This window comes from Notolepis coatsorum (genome assembly GCF_963971535.1).
Source record: "Notolepis coatsorum genome assembly, chromosome: 3".
NCBI lineage: Eukaryota > Metazoa > Chordata > Actinopteri > Aulopiformes > Paralepididae > Notolepis > Notolepis coatsorum.
The window spans coordinates 123,020,821-123,041,444 of record NC_140167.1 but is presented as its reverse complement, the minus strand read 5'-3'; the positions used below and the strand labels follow the sequence as shown (position 1 = coordinate 123,041,444).

Below are 20,624 nucleotides of genomic sequence, written 5' to 3'. Positions count from 1 at the left end.
TGGATTGCACTCTGTCTTGGTCTCAGCATATTAATTATATTGTTTTAAAAATGGGAAGAGCAATTTGTGCTTCTTTTGTTGCCCGTCCCCTTTTATGTCAGATAGTGCAAAGTTTAGTTTTATGTAGGGATGCTCGATATTGGCTTTTTTACCGATACCGATATCAACCGATATCAACCGATACCGATATATGCAGGGTCCCCCCCCCCCCCCCCCCCAAAAAACGGAATAATTTCAGGTAATTAACATTACATATCTCTTGTTGTGGAATTAACACAACATTATGCATACTTTTGACAATAAATAAAATCAGAATTTGTTCTTACTTGCTTGCCTGGGTAAATAAAGGTTATAGAAATGTAAAAAAAATAAAAAAATAAAATTGAAAACCGATACCGATATTTTCCGATATCACATTTTAATGCCGATATCGGCCGATAATATCGGTAGACCGATAATATCGGACATCCCTAGTTTTATGTCATCTTGACTATTGCTCTGCGATGTGGTCGTCTGCTGCCCAGGAAGCTCCAGGTTGTCCAGAACAGGGCAGCGTGGTTGGTACTGGGCTGCTCACTAAGGTCTAATGTGAGCCGTATGCATGCCCGCCTCTCTTGGCTTAACGTTGAAAATAGATTGTCTTTTAATATACTCGTGCTGTTCAAGTTGGTCATGAGCAGTAAAACTCCTGTTTTTATACATAATCAGATTGTTTTTAGTAATACTGTGCACGAGCATTACACTAGAGGTTCCAGTAGTGGGCAGCTTGAATTGCCAGGTCCTAGAACCAGCGCTTTGGGGAGATCTTTTATTTTTAGAGCATTAACTCTTTGGAATGGCCTGCCTCGGAACCTCTGCTGCATTTACAGTAGATTCACTTTTTAAAATAATCTTAAATTGTTTTTAAATTGTTTTTAACACTGTAAAGTAATTTTTTGTTTTTGTTTTACACTAATGTAATTTTAGCTATCTTAATTGTTACAGTAGTTTCATTATGCATTGTGTGTACTGACTTTTAATAATTTAGTTTTTGCAATAGTGATTGTTTTTGTATGTTTTTTTGTGTGTGGACCCCAGGAAGACTAGCTATCGCACCAGCTAATGGGGATCCCTAATAAAATAAAATAAAATCAAAGCTCGGACACTACAGTACGTGCGCGTAATAGGCACAGGTGAAATGAGTTGCGCTGATGGATGGAGACTCCTGCTCCACACCTGATCCCACTCTACCCCTCTGCCTACAAGAAGCATGGTTCTCCATTCATTCAGCGTCAGATCTTCCCTAAGAATGGCCTGGCAAGTATCCTCTACGTTATTTACATATTATGCTGTCTGTCAGATGTGTGTTCATGTTTTTGATGCTGTAGTTTCCCCTGTACAGTTCTCTCGTGATTTTTTTACATTGTATTTCTCATATACAATTCTCTCGTGATTTTTTACATTGTATTTCCCGTATACAATTTGTTCGTGTTTTTTGACATTGTATTTTCCCAAATACGATTCTATGGTGAAGACTTAATTTTTCCTCTATGTTCCTCCACAGCCCACTACCTCCAGCAACCCCCACCAGCCACTACCGCCAGCCTGCCAGGCTAAAACACCCAGGCTCACCGTACCTGTCCCCCCCCCCCCCCCCCCCCCGCCCCCTCTACGCGGTAATAAACGCCCTACGGGGTTAAACAGTATTCTGCCTCCTGTGTTGTTTGAGTCCACAAGCTACCGTGACATAACACTACTACTACTACTACTACTACTACTACTACTACTACTACTACTACTACTACTACTACTACTACTACTACTACTACTACTACTACTACTACTACTACTACTACTACTACTACTACTATAGTACTACTACTTCTACTACTACTCATACTCCTCCTCCAACTCATAGCACTATTACTATCCCTACCCAACTCCAACTACTCCTCCCACTCCTCCTCCCCCCCCCTCCTCATCCTACTCGTCCATGGCACACAGACACAGTATCATGACTCACTCTCTTGTCCTCGCTCCTTGTTCTTCAGCTGCAGGAGTTTCTGCTCCCGCTGCTTTTTCTCTAGCTCCTGCTCATGGCGGTGCCGCTCCATCTTCCTCTGGTGTTCCAACAGCTCCTGTTGGTGCTTCAGAGCCAACAGCTCCTGTTGGTGCTGTGGAGGTAGACATGTGGAGGGAGGGGTGGAGGGAAGGATGGAGGAAGAGAAGATAGGGAGGGAGGGAAGGAGAAGAGGGGGATTTGGATAAATGACAAAGAAGATTTCACCATTTTCGATTTTCGACATCTTATCTAGAGCAATTTACAAGAACGGTAGGGATGAGGACAAGTTCTTGTCTCACCACCACTGCAAGTAGCTGTAGCTGAAAATACAATTAGCTAATGAATTAATAACTACTAAGGACAAAGCGGCATCTGGCAGGGTTCAGGCTAGATATAATTCCACAACTTTGCAACTTTATCAGCCAATTGAAAAATATAATTTGTCTTCACACATATACCTGCTAGGCACACACTCTCTCTCTCACACACACACACACACACACACACACACACACACACACACACACACACACACACACACACACACACACACACACACACACACACACACACACACACACACACACACACACACACACACACACACACACACACACACACACACACACACACACACACACACACACACACACACACACACACACACACACACACACACACACACACACACACACACACACACAGGGAAGGAAACTATATGTTTTAAAGGAGGATGAGGAGGAGGAGGAGGAGGAGGAGGGAAGGAAACTGTACATATGTTTTATATGAGGAGGAGAGAAGGAAACTATGTTTTAGAGGAGGAGGATGTGGAGGAGGAGGAGGAAGCTGTATAGGTTTTAGAGGAGGAGGAGGAGGGAAGGAAGCTGTATAGGTTGTATAGGAGGAGGAGGGAAGGGAACTGTATAGGTTTTAGAGGAGGAGGTGGGGGAGGAGGAGGACGCTGTATAGGTTTTAGAGGAGGATGAGGAGGAGGAGGATGAGGAGGAGGAGGAGGAGGAGGAAGAGACAAGGGAAGTAGTTGGAGATTGTTGGAGAGAGAAGGAGAGCAGGAGGAAATGAAACGACAGGATGGAATTCAAGGGTGAGGAGGACAAAGTCAAGAGGAGGTGGAGAGGGGAATGGGGGTGGAGGGTTGAGGACAGGGATAGAGAAATGATGACATGGAGGGCTTGAGTGTGATTAGAGATGCACAGAGGAGGAATGTGGGTGCAGCAAGAGAGAGAGAGAGAGAGGGGGGGGGGGGCACAGGGCGGGGATAGGAACAGTAGGAGGAGCGTACGGAGGACAGGGATGGAAAAAGAGGAGGCAGGGGACTGGCGGTGGTTTGGCGCTGCACTGTCCTTCACTGTCATGACAACCCCACCAACCTGCGCCCTCCTTCACTGTCATGACAACCCCACCGACCTGCGCCCTCCTTCACTGTCATGACAACCCCACCAACCTGCGCCCTCCTTCACTGTCATGACAACCCCACCGACCTGCGCCCTCCTTCACTGTCATGACAACCCCACCGACCTGCGCCCTCCTTCACTGTCATGACAACCCCACCGACCTGCGCCCTCCTTCACTGTCATGACAACCCCACCGACCTGCGCCCTCCTTCACTGTCATGACAACCCCACCGACCTGCGCCCTCCTTCACTGTCATGACAACCCCACCGACCTGCGCCCTCCTTCACTGTCATGACAACCCCACCGACCTGCGCCCTCCTTCACTGTCATGACAACCCCACCGACCTGCGCCCTCCTTCACTGTCATGACAACCCCACCGACCAGCGCCCTCCTTCACTGTCATGACAACCACACCGACCTGCGCCCTCCTTCACTGTCATGACAACCCCACCGACCTGCACCCTCCTTCACTGTCATGACAACCCCACCGACCTGCACCCTCCTTCACTGTCATGACAACCCCACCGACCTGCACCCTCCTTCACTGTCATGACAACCACACCGACCTGCACCCTCCTTCACTGTCATGACAACCCCACCGACCTGCGCCCTCCTTCACTGTCATGACAACCCCACCGACCTGCGCCCTCCTTCACTGTCATGACAACCCCACCGACCTGCGCCCTCCTTCACTGTCATGACAACCCCACCAACCTGCGCCCTCCTTCACTGTCATGACAACCCCACCGACCTGTGCCCTCCTTCACTGTCATGACAACCCCTGCAACTTCATAAGCACTGAGCATCTGTTAAGATGGCTTGTACTGGAAATTATAAATAATAATAAGGAAGACAGCTTCAACGCCCATTCTGAAATGATAGCTTCCTTTGTGTGGACACACTCACTTTAAACAAACACTCACCTTACCACTCACTTTATTCACTTTAGACACTTTAACACACTTTATATGTATCTATTATTAACAGTGATGCCACAGATTACTTGTAAAAGTAATCCGATTACTGATACTAATCTTAGTTACTTTACTGATTACTTGATTATCAGAGTAACTTAGTTACTTTGAAAGTAACTAGGTTACGAAGTCGTCGTCCCTGCTGCTGCCACAACATAAGAATGACAAAAAAAAATTAGTAAAATGTACTCAGTTTGAGTAAAATGTACTAATAGGGCAGGTAGGCCTATCTTGCTATCTATAGATCTATAGATTTCACAAAAGATAAATGGTCAATAACACCACATGTAGGCTGATATGTAGCCTACCTTTGAGGCCTGCCCCATTCAGATATGGTTCTACGTTATTATTATTTATTATTGTGTGAATGAATGAATGAATGAATGAATGAAAACTTTATTTAACAGATTGCAGAATGGGTACAATACAGTACGGCTCAATACACACAATTGTTAAGGGGATGCAGACCAGAGAAAGACGTTTGTCTTGTTTCCATCAGGGTCCCCCATTTTCAATTCATATAGACATTTATGACATACACAACATGCATGACATTTATGGCATAGGGACATATAGGTATTTAGTACTGATACATTTGTGACATAAGCGGTATTCAAATATACAGTACTGTTACCCCTAGATCATGACAGAGTATATACATATGATGGGGAGGGGACTGTACATTAGGAGGGGGTGGGTGGGTGGGAGGGAAATATATACGGCGGGGAGGGAATATATATACTGCAGTGTTGTCAGTGTGCTACTGACAACCTACTACCTACATACTGCAGTATGGTGTTCCATGTTCATGAATTATAGTGCAATGCAAAAGATGTTTAACTCAAAGGTGGAACATACTGTTTGGCTGGTGGTGCAGCTCCGAGTCCTGTAGAAGTCGACGGTCGTGCTGTGCTGTATATTCCATATGCGGTAGACAGTATTTTGTTTCCTCCGCAAAGTGAATGTTTTTTTCACCCGGCTTAACAAACGTTAAGTAGACTAGTGAACTTCCAGTGCAAGAAAGCGTTACGAATACGAGCGCGAGCTTGTCCCTGCTAGCGCGCAGTTTAGGTCAGCCTGAAAATAACAATAACAGCCGCGCCCACCAGCATGGCTCAACACGCCAGGTTGCGTGCTGTGACGTCACTCCCCAATACAAGGAAAAGCTTTCCAAACATATATTTGACTGTCGAAAACGAAAGAAAATACTGCATTCCGCCTGCATTATGATGAGATAGTAACGAAATAGTAACGCACAGCCACTTGTACAAGTAACTGCAATCAGATTACTGGCTTGTAAAGATTAACGCGTTAGATTACTATTTTCGGGGAAAAGTAATCAGATTACAATAACGCGTTACTTAGTAACGCGTTAGTGGCATCACTGATTATTAAAGAGATTTGAACTACATTCATACCTCATTTGCACCCTACCCTAAGTTTTGTACCTCATCTAATTTCTGCATTGTACCTCACTGTTACTCATTTTACTCTGTATTGTATGTTATATGTATATTGACTGATCATTCCTTTACTTACTTTTTACTTACTTCTTAATAACTTTTTTTACTTACTTGTACACTTGTGTCTCAGGGGCTCATACAGAAACAAGCATTTCATCATAAAGTATTCTGTATTTTATTATGACAAATAATAATAAACAAACTTGAACTTGAACTTGTTGAATGACAGCAATATCATTGTATCATTGTATGTCATTATATTATGTAGATAAACTTATTTTCTGTTAAATATTTGGAAAAGCCATCTGCTTTTCCTAATAGAATCAGACCACAGACAACTGGTTTCTTCAATAGAGATTGCTTTTAGGGAAATTAGAGTGTTGACTGTGAAGCTAAAAACACAGAATCAGTTCTGGATTTGAGCGCACTGGAAAGTATCTAGACATGGTTGGAGCAACGTATAGGGAACAGGAACAAACCTTCAATATCTGTGCTCTTTATTTTGCTGTTGTCCTCCCTTCTTCTTTTTTTTGGATCCACTTTTTCTCCTCTTTTTCTATTTTTCTCCCATCCCAATTTAGCCGTGCCAATTCTCCCCTCCCCTGTCATGATCGTTGCTCGCATGTGCCCCCCACTGGCCGGTTGTAGGGAGGATAGAAGCCCATCGCATGTCCCCTCCGATACATGTGGAGGCAGCCAGTCGCATCTTTTCACCTGCGAGCGTGGACTCTCATTTGGCGAGGAGTAACGTGTAGGAGGCTCACACTACCCCCGCCATTTTCCTGTCTCTGCTGTGCAGGCGCCCCAACCGACCTGTAGGAGTTGCTGTTTACAACGTCCAGATTACCACCCATCGACTTCCCACCCGCTAACTCTGCCAATTAGGTTAGTATGACGGCCGGCCCAAGCCGGAGGCAACGCCGACAGCCGGATTCGATACCGGTGTCTCTTGCGTTGGTGAGGAGCGCAATGTCCGCTGCGCCACCCAGCCGCCCCGTCCTCCCTTCTTCTTCATATTTATATATATAAAAACAGTGAGATTTACTAGGTCTTTGTCACGCATACATCATTTTATGACAACTGTAGCATGCAGGTTTATTTATTTTAGATTCACATGCTGGTATCAAAAATAGATCAAAGATAGAAGTTCCACCAATAGCAGGTTACACCAGCAAAATGTTGCTGAAATAGAGCCGTCCAGAAAGGCCAGGAAAGCGATGCTCTGTTCCCTGCTGCATGCCCCCAATGTGGGAAGTTTCATTGAAACTAGCGGTGGGCAGCTGTTAATGTTTTCTCACCACTCTGCCGGTCACTTGCTCCTGTCACTGTATGTTAAAGGGGACATGCATTGCTATTCCTTTCACTATTTGGGCTACTTTACACAATTCCTGTGAGTCTATGGAACACATCTGTAAAAAAAAAAAATCCAAAAAAATGCATTGTTTTGTATTTCTAATCAAGTACTCTAAAGCAGCATTTGTCCACTTCAACATTTCAAGCTGTTTTGGGCTGGGCTCAGCCCATAAGCGGTTTGAGTGACAGTCACCCACAGTCTGCACTGGACCGAGAGAGATATAGAGAGATAGAGGAGGGGGATACTAATTGATTTCGCCGCGGGGGGGGGGGGGGGGGGGGGCATAATCCCACGGGACAATGCATTGGTAACTTGTTTCAAATGACAATTAATATATACCCCTGTCCCCGCGCGCACACACATTTATGTGGTGGGTACCAGCCCACCACGACACGTAAGAGGAGACTTGCCTAGGAGGCCTCTCCCCCAACGCTCACCGATGTGCCAGCCATCCATGGCATCGTACCTTGGCACACCGACGTTCCCGGACTTCACACACGAGAACAGAGCACAGTACACAGAGCTACGAATGTGCCTAGAGACAATGATGTCCGATGTCCCCGATGAGACGTACAAGTATGCTATCCTACTCAAGCACCTGAAGGTGCCCAGAGCGCATAATATAGCGCTGGCATATTCCAACTCAAGTACCCCATACACCGCGGCTCTAGTAGCCCTCGACCAACGTTATGGACGCATATGGGACTACGTGATACAAGAGATAAGAGACATTGACCGTCTCCCCCCAGCCAGAGACAACAGAGCACTGGATGACCTCTCTATCAAGGTACTGGTAGGGATGCTGGGGTCCCAAAAGGAAAAGGGGATATACGAACTGTACGCTAACTCTAATGTAGAAAGGATATTAGAGAAGCTCCCTCCCGCCCGACAAGAGCGTTTTCGGCGGCAGAGAGACCACCGCGACCCCAACGGCCCAGAGGCATCCCTCCTAGACTTATCTGACTTCCTCGCGAGAGAAGTCAGCAGCCTACGACTGGACACGTTCGTGTGGAGTGGACCAAGCCCAAGACCAGGACCTCGGGGATCAAATGATAACCGCCGGTCGGTGACCGTTATGCACCAAGCCGAATCAGTACCGCAGCACAAGAACCACAACACCCCCTCGACGAAAGAGGAGTGGAAGATTGAATGCCAGTACTGTGAAGGGGAACATCGGCTGTATCAATGCGACACTTTCGGGAAGCTGACCACGGACGAGGTGAGTCAGTGGATCAAAGACCACCGCCGCTGCTTCCGCTGCGCGCGCAGCCATATGGCAGCTGAGTGCCGCTTGAAGAAGAAGTGCAGCAGGTGCGGCGGCGCCCACTTGGAGGTCCTGCATGACATCAACAGGCGTCCGCCAGGACAACAAAGTGGGCCCGTCACGGTAATGTACCAGGCCGAGGCGGTGGCACCAGTACCAAAGATCCACCAGACCGCCCCCTGGTGTCCCGACTGCTACAGCAGACACTGGGAGTCACGGTGCTACTCGGACGACCGCGAGTCGGCACCACCCCAGACGATCCAAGGCAACCGACCAACAGGAGTGCTCCATATAGACCAGCATAGCGGGACCCCCCGAGTGCTCATCAAAGTGGTCAGAGTGCTCCTGAGCTACGAGGACAAGGTCCTGGACACTTACGCCGTCCTAGACGATAGGTCTGAAAAGACTCTCCTCCTCGCTTCCGCCGCAGCCCAGCTGGGTCTGCGGGGTGCCAAAGGAACAATGACAATACGTACCATCAGAAGAGACCAGAAGACCATAAAGGGTGAAAAGGTCTCCTTCAAGATGGCAGCGGTGGACCAGCCCGAGAAGCAGTATAGTATTACCAACGTCTTCACCAGCCACGACATAGGCCTATCACAGTACACCTACCCCATCCCTCAGCTGATGGCGAAGTATGTGCACCTACGTCGACTGCCTATACCGCTTATCGACGGCGCCACACCGACCCTGCTCATCGGCTCCGACCACGCGGACCTCATTCTCCCAATTGAGGCGGCCCACATCGGACCCAAAGGATGCCCAGTCGCGGTTCAGACCCGACTGGGGTGGATGCTCCAGGGCCCCCTCTACGGACTTGACAGTCAACCCACGTCTACACGCTGCCTACACACAAAGGCGAGCGACACCGGCCACTCCCTCGTACAGCCCGTTGAGAGGCTATTGACATTGAGCGAGAGGCCTGTGAGAGAACCGGGGGCACAAGAGGGAGTTCGGAACTCCACCCCCCTCAGCTGCGCTCCAGACGTAGCTGACCTCGAACCCAGCACCCCAAGCGACTCCTTGATGGGGCGGCCGGAACCGGCCCCTCCTCAGACGGGGTACAGACCAAACAAGAGAAACAGACGGAGGAGGTGGAGGCACAGCCAAGCACAGATCAAAGCAGTCTCAGGCCCGCTTCCTCCTAACCCCCCCTCCATCCCTTCCAGCCCGTCAGAAGCGGGTCAAGGACGGGGACAACTTAAAAGTGGACACAGTCGTCGTGATCATAGACCAGTCACTACCCCGAGCTGCGTGGCCGGCCGGCCGCGTAAGCAAAGTGATCACTGGTGCCGACGGAAAGGTCAGAGCGGCAGAAGTGCTCGTCCAGGGGCGGACATACACCCGACCCGTGGCGAGGCTGATAGAGTTGCCAAGGCTCCCCGACTCTCCTAATGACTGCCAAGGCTCCCCGACTCTCCTAATGACGACCATGACCCACTGACTTTGTGAATTGCCCTACTCCTCACAACGGACATTGAGTAGTGGACAAGGCGGTTAATCTGTCTCTGCTTATCTAATTAGGTGCGGAGTAATTAGGAGGCGGCTGTTACAAAGGGTCAGATTAAACCGAATATATATATTTATTGCTTGAGATATATTGTATAATATTTGTATATCGTCTGATATCCCTTGTATATTCTTTGTACATATACACGGAATATCCCTTTACCTAGTACAGGCCAGACCATAATATTCGTTCTCCTATTGGACAGCGACCCCCCTAGGCGCCACGGCCATACCCCCAATGTCTAGTTCAAAGTCACCGCTAAGACATGCCTGAACATGCCCGGTTCTGCGCAGTAATATGAGACAGAAATAAGGATGGTACTAGATTGTTCACCTTACGTATAAATACGTCGCAGGTGGATACAGAAGCACTTAGTCTTAGTTACCCTAATAAGTTGAAGCCTTCACCACGATACAACGTGCTAAACAACTAAACTAAAACAAAAGGCTGGCTGCCACAAAACAGTCACATCTAGAGACCTCAAAACCTACTCTAGCGAGGCCTTCAACCTTGAACTGGAGAGTCTGGACTGGTCAGAGGAACTCAATGGTACACTGGTTGAAGAAACATGGCTTGGTTTCAAAACCAAATTCTCAACAATACTAAACGACATGGCCCCCCTAAGAACTGGCCGCTATGAAAACCAGAGACAAAAAATGCTCTGAGTTTCGTAAAAGTCAGTCAAAGCTTACTAAAAGCACGAGCAGTGAACTCCAAGCCCACGTGACTGAACTCAAACTAGAAAGAAACAGACTAAGAAACGACGTAAACTCCATGATCAAAACTGCAAAAAAGAATTTCATCAATGACAAAACTGAGGAAAACAAAAACAAACCACGTGAACTTTGGAAATTACTCAATAATCAACTAGGATGCAGTAAAAAACTTAAAACCAGATTCTCAAACATAAACATAAAAACTGACAACACGCTCATCACAGACAAGCTGGATGTAGCCAATTACTTAAACATTTTCTTCACAAACATAGCCACAACACTGGTAAACAAACTACCCTCCCACTCAGGGCTTTATGGGGTAGAACACATAGTAGCTTACTACAAAAACCTAGGGGTCCGCAAGGACGACTTCAAGCTGGAAATGGTAACAACAGATGAGGTACTCAATAAACTGAGCGCCCTCCAACCTAACAAGGCCACTGGCCATGACAACATCCCCTCCAAATTCCTCAGACTCAGCAGCCGCCATCACCCCAATCATCACACACATAATAAACCTCTCCATAAAACAGGGACACGTCCCCAAGGACTTCAAAATTGCGAGGGTGACCCCTCTGCACAAAAAGGGCAGCAAATTAGACCCAGGCAACTACCGCCCTGTTTCTATTCTCACCTCCATCTCGAAAGTCATGGAAAAAATAGTCTACGAACAGGTCGAAAAGTACCTAGCGGAAAAAAATCTAATCTACGAATTCCAATCTGGCTTCAGAACATCCCACTCCACTGACACATGCCTTCTCTATTTGAATGACCACATCAAACAAGAGGTGGACGCAGGCAAATACTGCGGCATGGTCATGCTGGACCTACAAAAGGCCTTTGACACGGTCAATCACTCCATTCTGATTGACAAGCTAAAAGCAATTGGTTTTGATAGTCTATCAGTGAGCTGGATGCAATCCTACCTTGAGGGGAGGGAACAGATGGTGGAGGTAAACGGTACCCTATCCCCCCCCCTCACAGTGAGCTGTGGTGTTCCACAAGGAAGCATACTAGGACCGCTACTGTTCCTAATTTATGCAAATGACATGTCGTCAGCTTGTGACTGCAACTTGTTCCTGTTTGCGGACGACTCAGCCCTGCTGGTCTCTGACAAGAACAAGTTACAGGTTGAAAAAACCCTCAGCTCGGAACTAGGCAGAATCTGCATATGGCTCGCTGATAACAAACTATCATAACACATGGGCAAAACAGAGTCCATTCTCTTCGGTTCAAATAACAAACTCAGCAAGACCGACGGCTTCTCAGTTACAGTGGGTGACAATATTGTCACAAGGAAAGATGAAATTACCTACCTGGGTTCCATCCTAGAGGCTAATCTCTCCTGTGACAAAATGGCATCCAATGTAATAAAAAAAGTCAACCAACGAACTCGATTCTTGTACCGGATCTCCTCTCTGGTAAACAAGAATACCCTGAAGACTCTGGCAGGAGCACTCATTCAGGGGTACTACGACTATGCTTGCACCTCATGGTACCAAAGCACCTCAAAGGCGCTAAAAACAAAATTACAAACATCTCAAAACAAACTGGTCAGACTACTGCTTGACCTTACTCCTAGAACCCACCTCACCCCTGCCCACTTTGACAACCTAGGATGGCTTAGAGTAGACGACAGAGTACAGCAACTTGCAATGGGCCTGGTCTACAAGATACACTACACGACCAAGGTACCCATGTACATGTCAAAATACTTCCCAAAGGTCAGTGAATACCACGATCACAACACCAGAGGGAGCTCCACAAATCATGTTAAACCCAGATTCGGCTCAAATAAGGGACTAAACACGTTTCGCAATTATGCCACATCAATGTGGAACGCCCTACCCAAAGCTGTAAAGGAATGTGGATCACTACCCACTTTCAAAACCTCTCTCAAGGGACACCTACGGGAGACTGCAATTCAACACTGGCCCCTGTAAATATCCTAACCCAACCCCCTCCAATGTACAGTCATTTACATAGTATGGTTTTGTCAATAGTCCAATGTACAATTTTGTTTGTTTGTACAGTGTCTCCTCCCCCCCCCCTCAATGTACAGTTTTGCTTGTTTATACAGTGTGCCCCCCCCCCCCCCCCCAACCACCTCCAATGTAAATTACCCAGTATGGTTGTCAATATCCCAATGTACCCAACCCCCCCCCCCCCACCCAACCTCCTCCAATGTACAGTTTCTACGTCAAATGTATATACTCCCTTTTCTTGACTCCTTCTGTATCACAAACAGTACTGTATTTGCAAATCTGGTATGTCATAAATGTATAGATGTAGCAGTACTGACTATCTGTCATGTATGTCATATATGTCCTGATGAATTGAAAATGGGGGACCCTGATGTAAACAAGACGAAAGTCTTTCTCTGGTCTGCATCCCCTTAACAATTGTGTGTATTGAGCTGTACTGTATTGTACCCATTCTGCAATCTGTTAATAAAGTTTTCAATCAATCAATCAATCAATCTGTGAAGTGGGCCCGTTTTGCCCCGCAATAGAGCCTTGAGACCGCGTGCAAATTGATAGCTGAAGTGTCAGAGTTTAACGCTGTATCGTCGAGTTCGACCTATTCTATTATTAAGTAATAGTCTATTATGTATAGTGTATCGTGCGGCTACCGTTCTACAGTGACCAGCATTACCAACGTTTCATCGTACCGAGCTAGTGTGCTTATCCAGGCTGGGCGGCCTAACCTTGTGCCGTCATCCGAGGAGCCCTAGACGAGAACCGTGTGGATATGTACACTGGATAACCTACACCGACGACTACAGAGCCCTTTTCGGCTGGATTATAATGCTTTGGTCCTGTGGCTGTTGGAGCAGAGAATCGTCTACACCCACTACCGTGTGGGATTTACCCTGTGAGGAGCACCGTCGAGCCCGCCTCTAGGACTCTGAGGCTGGCTAGCTTTCCTCCATGCGGCACTGCACACCGGAGAATAGCTGTTGCTTTGTCTACGGATCAAGGGATTATTGCACTGTCTCCTGTACCTGGAGCCTCCTTATTCCTCGTTGATCCAGACTTCTGCTACCGACAAATCCTCTCCCCTGCTGGCTTACAACCGGAGGGGACCCCCTTAGTATCCCCAGCTGACCTACTAGTGTACCATATATAATTCTTATGCTACAGGTGGTATTAATTATCCCCTTCGTAATATGCTCATGGACTTACGCTCTTGACCTATTCATGCACATTCTTCGCCTTACAAGCGCAACTCTCAATCTTAATAAATGTAAGATAATCTTGGTGCTCTTCTAATAAATATTATTACAAACAGTACTTTCTTGTTAAGCCGTGTTATTGTGGGGGTGTTCATCACATATACCTGTGTACTGTATGGCCAGTAGTAATGTACATAACGCAGTAGTGGTTTAATGATACCATACTTATCAATACAGTCAGGGAATTGTACCCCTCAGTTACAGTATGTCATTATATTATGTAGATAAACTTATTTTCTGTTAAATATTTGGAAAAGCCATCTGATTTTCCTAATAGAATCAGACCACAGACAACTGGTTTCTTCAATAGAGATTGCTTTTAGGGAAATTAGAGTGTTGACTGTGAAGCTAAAAACACAGAATTCACATCAGTTCTGGATTTGAGCGCACTGGAAAGTATCTAGACATGGTTGGAGCAACGTATAGGGAACAGGAACAAACCTTCAATATCTGTGCTCTTTATTTTGCTGTTGTCCTCCCTTCTTCTTTTTTTTGGATCCACTTTTTCTCCTCTTTTTCTATTTTTCTCCCATCCCAATTTAGCCGTGCCAATTCTCCCCTCCCCTGTCATGATCGTTGCTCGCATGTGCCCCCCACTGGCCGGTTGTAGGGAGGATAGAAGCCCATCGTATGTCCCCTCCGATACATGTGGAGGCAGCCAGTCGCATCTTTTCACCTGCGAGCGTGGACTCTCATTTGGCGAGGAGTAACGTGTAGGAGGCTCACACTACCCCCGCCATTTTCTTGTCTCTGCTGTGCAGGCGCCCCAACCGACCTGTAGGAGTTGCTGTTTACAACGTCCAGATTACCACCCATCGACTTCCCACCCGCTAACTCTGCCAATTGAGTTAGTATGACGGCCGGCCCAAGCCGGAGGCAACGCCGACAGCCGGATTCGATACCGGTGTCTCTTGCGTTGGTGACGAGCGCAATGTCCGCTGCGCCACCCAGCCGCCCCGTCCTCCCTTCTTCTTCATATTTATATATATAAAAACAGTGAGATTTACTAGGTCTTTGTCACGCATACATCATTTTATGACAACTGTAGCATGCAGGTTTATTTTAGATTCACATGCTGGTATCAAAAATAGATCAAAGATAGAAGTTCCACCAATAGCAGGTTACACCAGCAAAATGTTGCTGAAATAGAGCCGTCCAGAAAGGCCAGGAAAGCGATGCTCTGTTCCCTGCCGCATGCCCGCAATGTGGGAAGTTTCATTGAAACTAGCGGTGGGCAGCTGTTAATGTTTTCTCACCACTCTGCCGGTCACTTGCTCCCATCACTGTATGTTAAAGGGGACATGCATTGCTATTCCTTTCACTATTTGGGCTACTTTACACAATTCCTGTGAGTCTATGGAACACATCTGTAAAAAAAAAAATCCAAAAAAAATGCATTGTTTTGTATTTCTAATCAAGTACTCTAAAGCAGCATTTTTCCACTTCAACATTTCAAGCTGTTTTGGGCTGGGCTCAGCCCATAAGCGGTTTGAGTGACAGTCACCCACAGTCTGCACTGGACCGAGAGAGATATAGAGAGATAGAGGAGGGGGATACTAATTGATTTCGCCGCGGGGGGGGGGGGGGGGGGGGGGGGGCATAATCCCACGGGACAATGCATTGGTAACTTGTTTCAAATGACAATTAATATATACCTCTGTCCCCCCGCGCGCACACACATTTACACACACACACACACTCCCGCGCGCAGGGCTGGAGGTTGTGTCTAAATGCTCGTGCCACTCTCTCTCTCTCTCCCTCTCTATCTCTCTCTCTCCCTCTCTCTCCCTTTCTCTATATCTCCCTCTCTATCTCTCTCTATCTCTCTCTCCCTCTCTATCTCTCTCTCCCTTTCTCTATCTCTCCCTCTCTATCTCTCTCTATCTCTCTCACTCCCTCCCTCTCTCTCGCTCGTTCGTTCTCTGCTGTCTCTGTCGGCACCCGCGCACGTCAACCCGTTTGAGGAAGTAATTCCACTCGCTCTGTTGTTGAGCGAATTGTTGATTGTGGGCGGTGACTACAACCAGTGCCTTACTCACGTCAGCAAAACAGTCAAATCAGAATGGCTTAGTTGAGTGAGGGAGGATCTCGTGAACTCGAGACTAGACTGATGAGATACAATGAGAATTAGAGACACAGACCCCATTGATATAAACCCCCATTGCTAGGAAACAATGCTAAACACTGGAAAAAGCCATTTATAAGACACGGGACCTTTAACCCTTTCACTGCCATACTACAGAAAGTTAACCCTTTACTTAGGGCTGGGCGATATGGCTTAAATATGATATCACAATATTTTCTGACCTTTCGGCGATACACGATACACATCACGATGTTTTTCCTTCCCCCCCCCCCCCCCCCCCCCCCCCCCAAACAATTAAATTTTTTTATGAAACTACTGTATATTTGTATGTCTCTAAATATTTTGATGAATTGAAAATGGAGGACCCTTATGTAAAAAAGCCGAAAGTCTTTTTCTGGTCTTCATCCTCCAGTCCACTGTTGTTGTATTGAGCTGTACTGTATTGTACCCATTCTGCAATCTGTTAATAAAGTTTTCAATCAATCAATCAGACAAATGTATAGAACATCTTTTATTATAACCATATAACAATTTTTTTTATTATTGTTTAAGAAAATGTTTTAGCCCTATGCTTGACTTTATTATTTTAGGCATGGCAACAAATAAAATAATAATAATAAAATGAATAAATACAATATTAAATTAATAAATAGGCTACACATCTCTCTTTTTGTGTTACAAATTGTGCTCACCGATATGAACATAGGCCTCTTTACTTACTTAAAAAAAGGAAACATCAAGAAATATGTTTATGGTATTCCACCATGCCATGTGTGTTTTTATTTTATAATGCTCATGAGTCATGATTATTGCTGAAGTCTGAGTCATACAATACTCACTGGCTTTCATAACCTAACAGACTAACTTGTCTTGCTCAAGACTTGTTTATGAGTTTTAATAAGAGAGCACTATCTCTCTCAACCAAAGCAATGCATGGTAGACGGCAACAGAACAATTTTGATTGACAGTCGATTCTGCCAATTACGTCACACCGCTTGCACCCGCCTCTGCTGTTCTTACCACCAATCGGCAATCGTTTTTTTTTTACCTTTTTTTTTACTTTTTTTTTTTAACTTACATTTTTATTAAACATTTATAGACATACAACACAACATATACAATAACATCAACAACACTATTAAACAGACATAAACAATAAAGAAAAAATGTAATACTCAAAAACAAAATAAAAAATACTGACTTGAGCAGAAATTCCACAAACATAAATAATAAAATGGAAAAACATAAAACATAAAACAGTTGTCATACCGCTTATTTGTTTTTTTACTTCCGGGAAGTCCGTCATTGATCTACACGAGTGTATCAATAACAAACCTACCGGAGCTAATAACGTTAGCTCCCCGCCACCCACGAGTAGACTACCAGCGCTCCACAGGAGTACCAAACGAGGCATGATGATTTTACTGCAACAAATGTTATAATAAAAGCTTTTCTATACATTTGTCTGATTGAAAACTTTATTAACAGATTGCAGAATGGGTAAAATTCTGTACGGGCTCTCTGAGCAAAGGGAGGAACTGAGATATGAATGACCAACAATGCTAGCTATGGTCGGGTAAATATGCTGATGTTATTGAACGTGTAACTATATAACGTTAATGCCACAAAACGAATTACGAATTACGAATTGTTAATCATAAGTAACTTTGATGCAGTTGCGTGTGTGTGGGGGCGGGGTTGTGCAGGTCGCTTGACTGAAACTTTTTGAACGTGTGGACCAGATTGACGCGACACAATCCTCTAACGCGAGGGCAAAACATCACGATATCCACGATACGTTTAAAAAGTGTATCGTTAATGAACTCTGCCCGATATTTATATAATATCGTCATATCGCCCAGCCCTACCTTTACTATCACACTACTGATGGTTACCCGTCGTCGGTAGTGTGATAGTAAAGGGTTAACCTTCTATAGTGTGGCAGTGAAAGGGTTAACCTGCTGTCGTGTGGCAGTGAAAAGGTTAACCTTCTGTGTATTATCGCAGTGGAAGGGTTAAGAACGGGTGTCAGGCTGCTTCTTCACATTGGAGAGTCCAGTCGATATGATTATAGGCGTAAGACGACATGCAGTGTATACTTTCTTGAGTCCACTTGAAAACCTAGCAAGCTTGCAAAGCTTCTGCCCTGAGCCGACACTTTGCTGACATGGATTCAACACGCTGAGTCAGCCATCGGGGGAACAAACAATCGACCCCCAAAGCAGACCGGCTGAACACATTTTGACAGATTTTCAGTGACAATGTGGGCTAAACAAAAATAGTCGCATTATCAATAGATATAGTTTTTCCAATACCTGGCACTAATCCACAGCTACAGTGTGAGGCCAATCAAGTCAGCCACACGAGCCCGAGGCCAAGCAGTCCTCTGATGGGATGATACATACTAGAGCTATTTTTAGCCTAGACTTCATCTTCCTCATTGGCTGGCTGCTAGGCCTTGGCAACACCATGGAGGCCTTTTTGCAGAGTGAGTAGCTTCTCATACACACGTAGACGTACACACGCACACACACACACACACACACACACACACACACACACACACCAGTGGAGGTTTCTCTATGACAACACGTGAAACACAAATTCACTCATAATTCATAATTATTATTAATTTACATATATATATACATTTATTTTATTTATAAAAAAAATATTTTTTTAATTATTATTATTTTATATTTTTTTATTAGAAAAGTTTTCCTCTGTAAAAAAAATGCCAGTGAACTTTTTTTTTCTTCAAAAATGGCCAAAATGTACAGCTCTGAGCAGGCCTGCACTGCAGTAATGATTGCAGTAATATTCGTGCAGAATACTTTGCAGGTTGACCCAATGTTATATAAATAATAAATAACAGCCAATCGAAATAGGCTATTAACTTCGTCTAAGCACGGTCTGTGCAGTTAAACTCTTGCCATTGAATGGATGTTTGAATGATTGACAGCCCTTGACATCCAATACACGGAGGTTGAATATGATTGGCAGCCTTGCAAATCCAATCAGAGATTGCTGCATTGCAAAGTCAAAACGGGTCCATCTGCAGGTTAGGTTTAGCTCTGGCCAATCTCAAGTTTCTCAAGTTTCTTTATTAGTTGTCATACAGAAGTACAGAATACTTTTATACAAAATGTAACAGAAAGAAGCATTTTGTATAAAAGTATTCTGTACTTCTGTATGACAACTAATACAGAAACTTGAGAAACTTGAGATTGGCCAGAGCTAAACCTAACCTCTGACCCTGCAGATGGACCCGTTTTGACTGTTTGAAAGAGCAAGGTAGTAGTTTAGTTGTTGTTTAGTAGAAGTAAGCTGTACAGCTATAACAAGTCAAGTCAGGCTAAATTAAACTTTGCGCCAACATTAGGACCGAAGTATAAACCAGCAACTGAGCAACATGAAGAAGTGGACTTATGCATCTGGATCAGAAAAAACGTTGTGGATGAAAAAGTAAGTAGGCTACAGTGTTTGTAAAAGCTTGTATGCTAACAGTAGCTAGCCAGCTTAGCCTACATCACAATGATAATCACCAAGCTAACTTACTGTACACACTGTAGGGCTGGGCAATTAATCAAAACAGAATCGCGATATCGATTCATAGACCTATGCAATCTAATTTCTAAGTTATGACTATTTTTTTTATTAATTTTTTTTTTTTTTTACTTTTTAAATTATTTTATCTGGGTTGAACATGATTTGTGGAACTCCCTCTGGTGTTGTGGTCGTGGTATTCACTGACCTTTGGGAAGTATTTCGACATGCACATGGGTATCTTAGTGGTGTAGTGTATCTTGTAGACCAGGCCCATTGCAAGTTGCTGTACTCTGTCGTCTACTCTAAGCCATCCTAGGTTGTCAAAGTGGGCAGGGGTGAGGTGGGTTTTAGGAGTAAGGTCAAGCAGTAGTCTGACCAGTTTGTTTTGTGATGTTTGTAATGTTGTTTTTAGTGCCTTTGAGGTGCTTTGGTACCATGAGGTGCAAGCATAGTCGTAGTACCCTTGAATGAGTGCTCCTGTTAGAGTCTTCAAGGTATTCTTGTTTACCAGAGAGGAGATCCGGTACAGGAATCTAGTTAGTTGGTTGACTTAGTTTTATTACATTGAATCCCATTTTGTCACAGGAATGATTTGCCTCTATAGGATGGAACCCAGGTAGGGAATTTCATCTTTCCTTTTAAGATAAGATAAGATATTCCTTTATTGACCCCCTTGGGGAAATTCAGGCACCATAGCAGCATGGGGGAAGGGGGGGGGGGGGGTACAGGTAGTGAAAACAACACAAGCAGTGTAAACAAATAGGTCAATATAATTTACTATCTAACTAACTGAAATATATTTTCACAGTGTCACATAAGGTGCAGTATGCATAAGGTAGTGTTATAATTTACTATCTAACTAACTGAAATATACATTCATTATTCACAGTATCACAGTATCCACATAAGGTGCAGTATGCATAAGGTAGTGTTATTGTCCTACTTGGGTTCCTATTAGTTCTAGGTCGATGTCTGGCAGCAGTTTCTGCCCACTGTTGTGGAGCCTGATGGCCACTGG

At 45.1% G+C, this 20,624-nt stretch overlaps 1 protein-coding gene across 1 annotated transcript in view; it reads right to left on the bottom strand.

Moving 5' to 3' along the window:
- Positions 1–20,624, bottom strand: part of LOC311225988 (histone deacetylase 4-like) — a gene marked incomplete at both ends in the record, with an annotated part of 163,140 nt that overhangs the window by 138,636 nt on the left and 3,880 nt on the right. Inside the window, 1 exon segment of the mRNA XM_084311370.1 lies at positions 2,003–2,290. Coding sequence (XP_084167496.1) covers positions 2,003–2,290 — 288 coding nt within the window.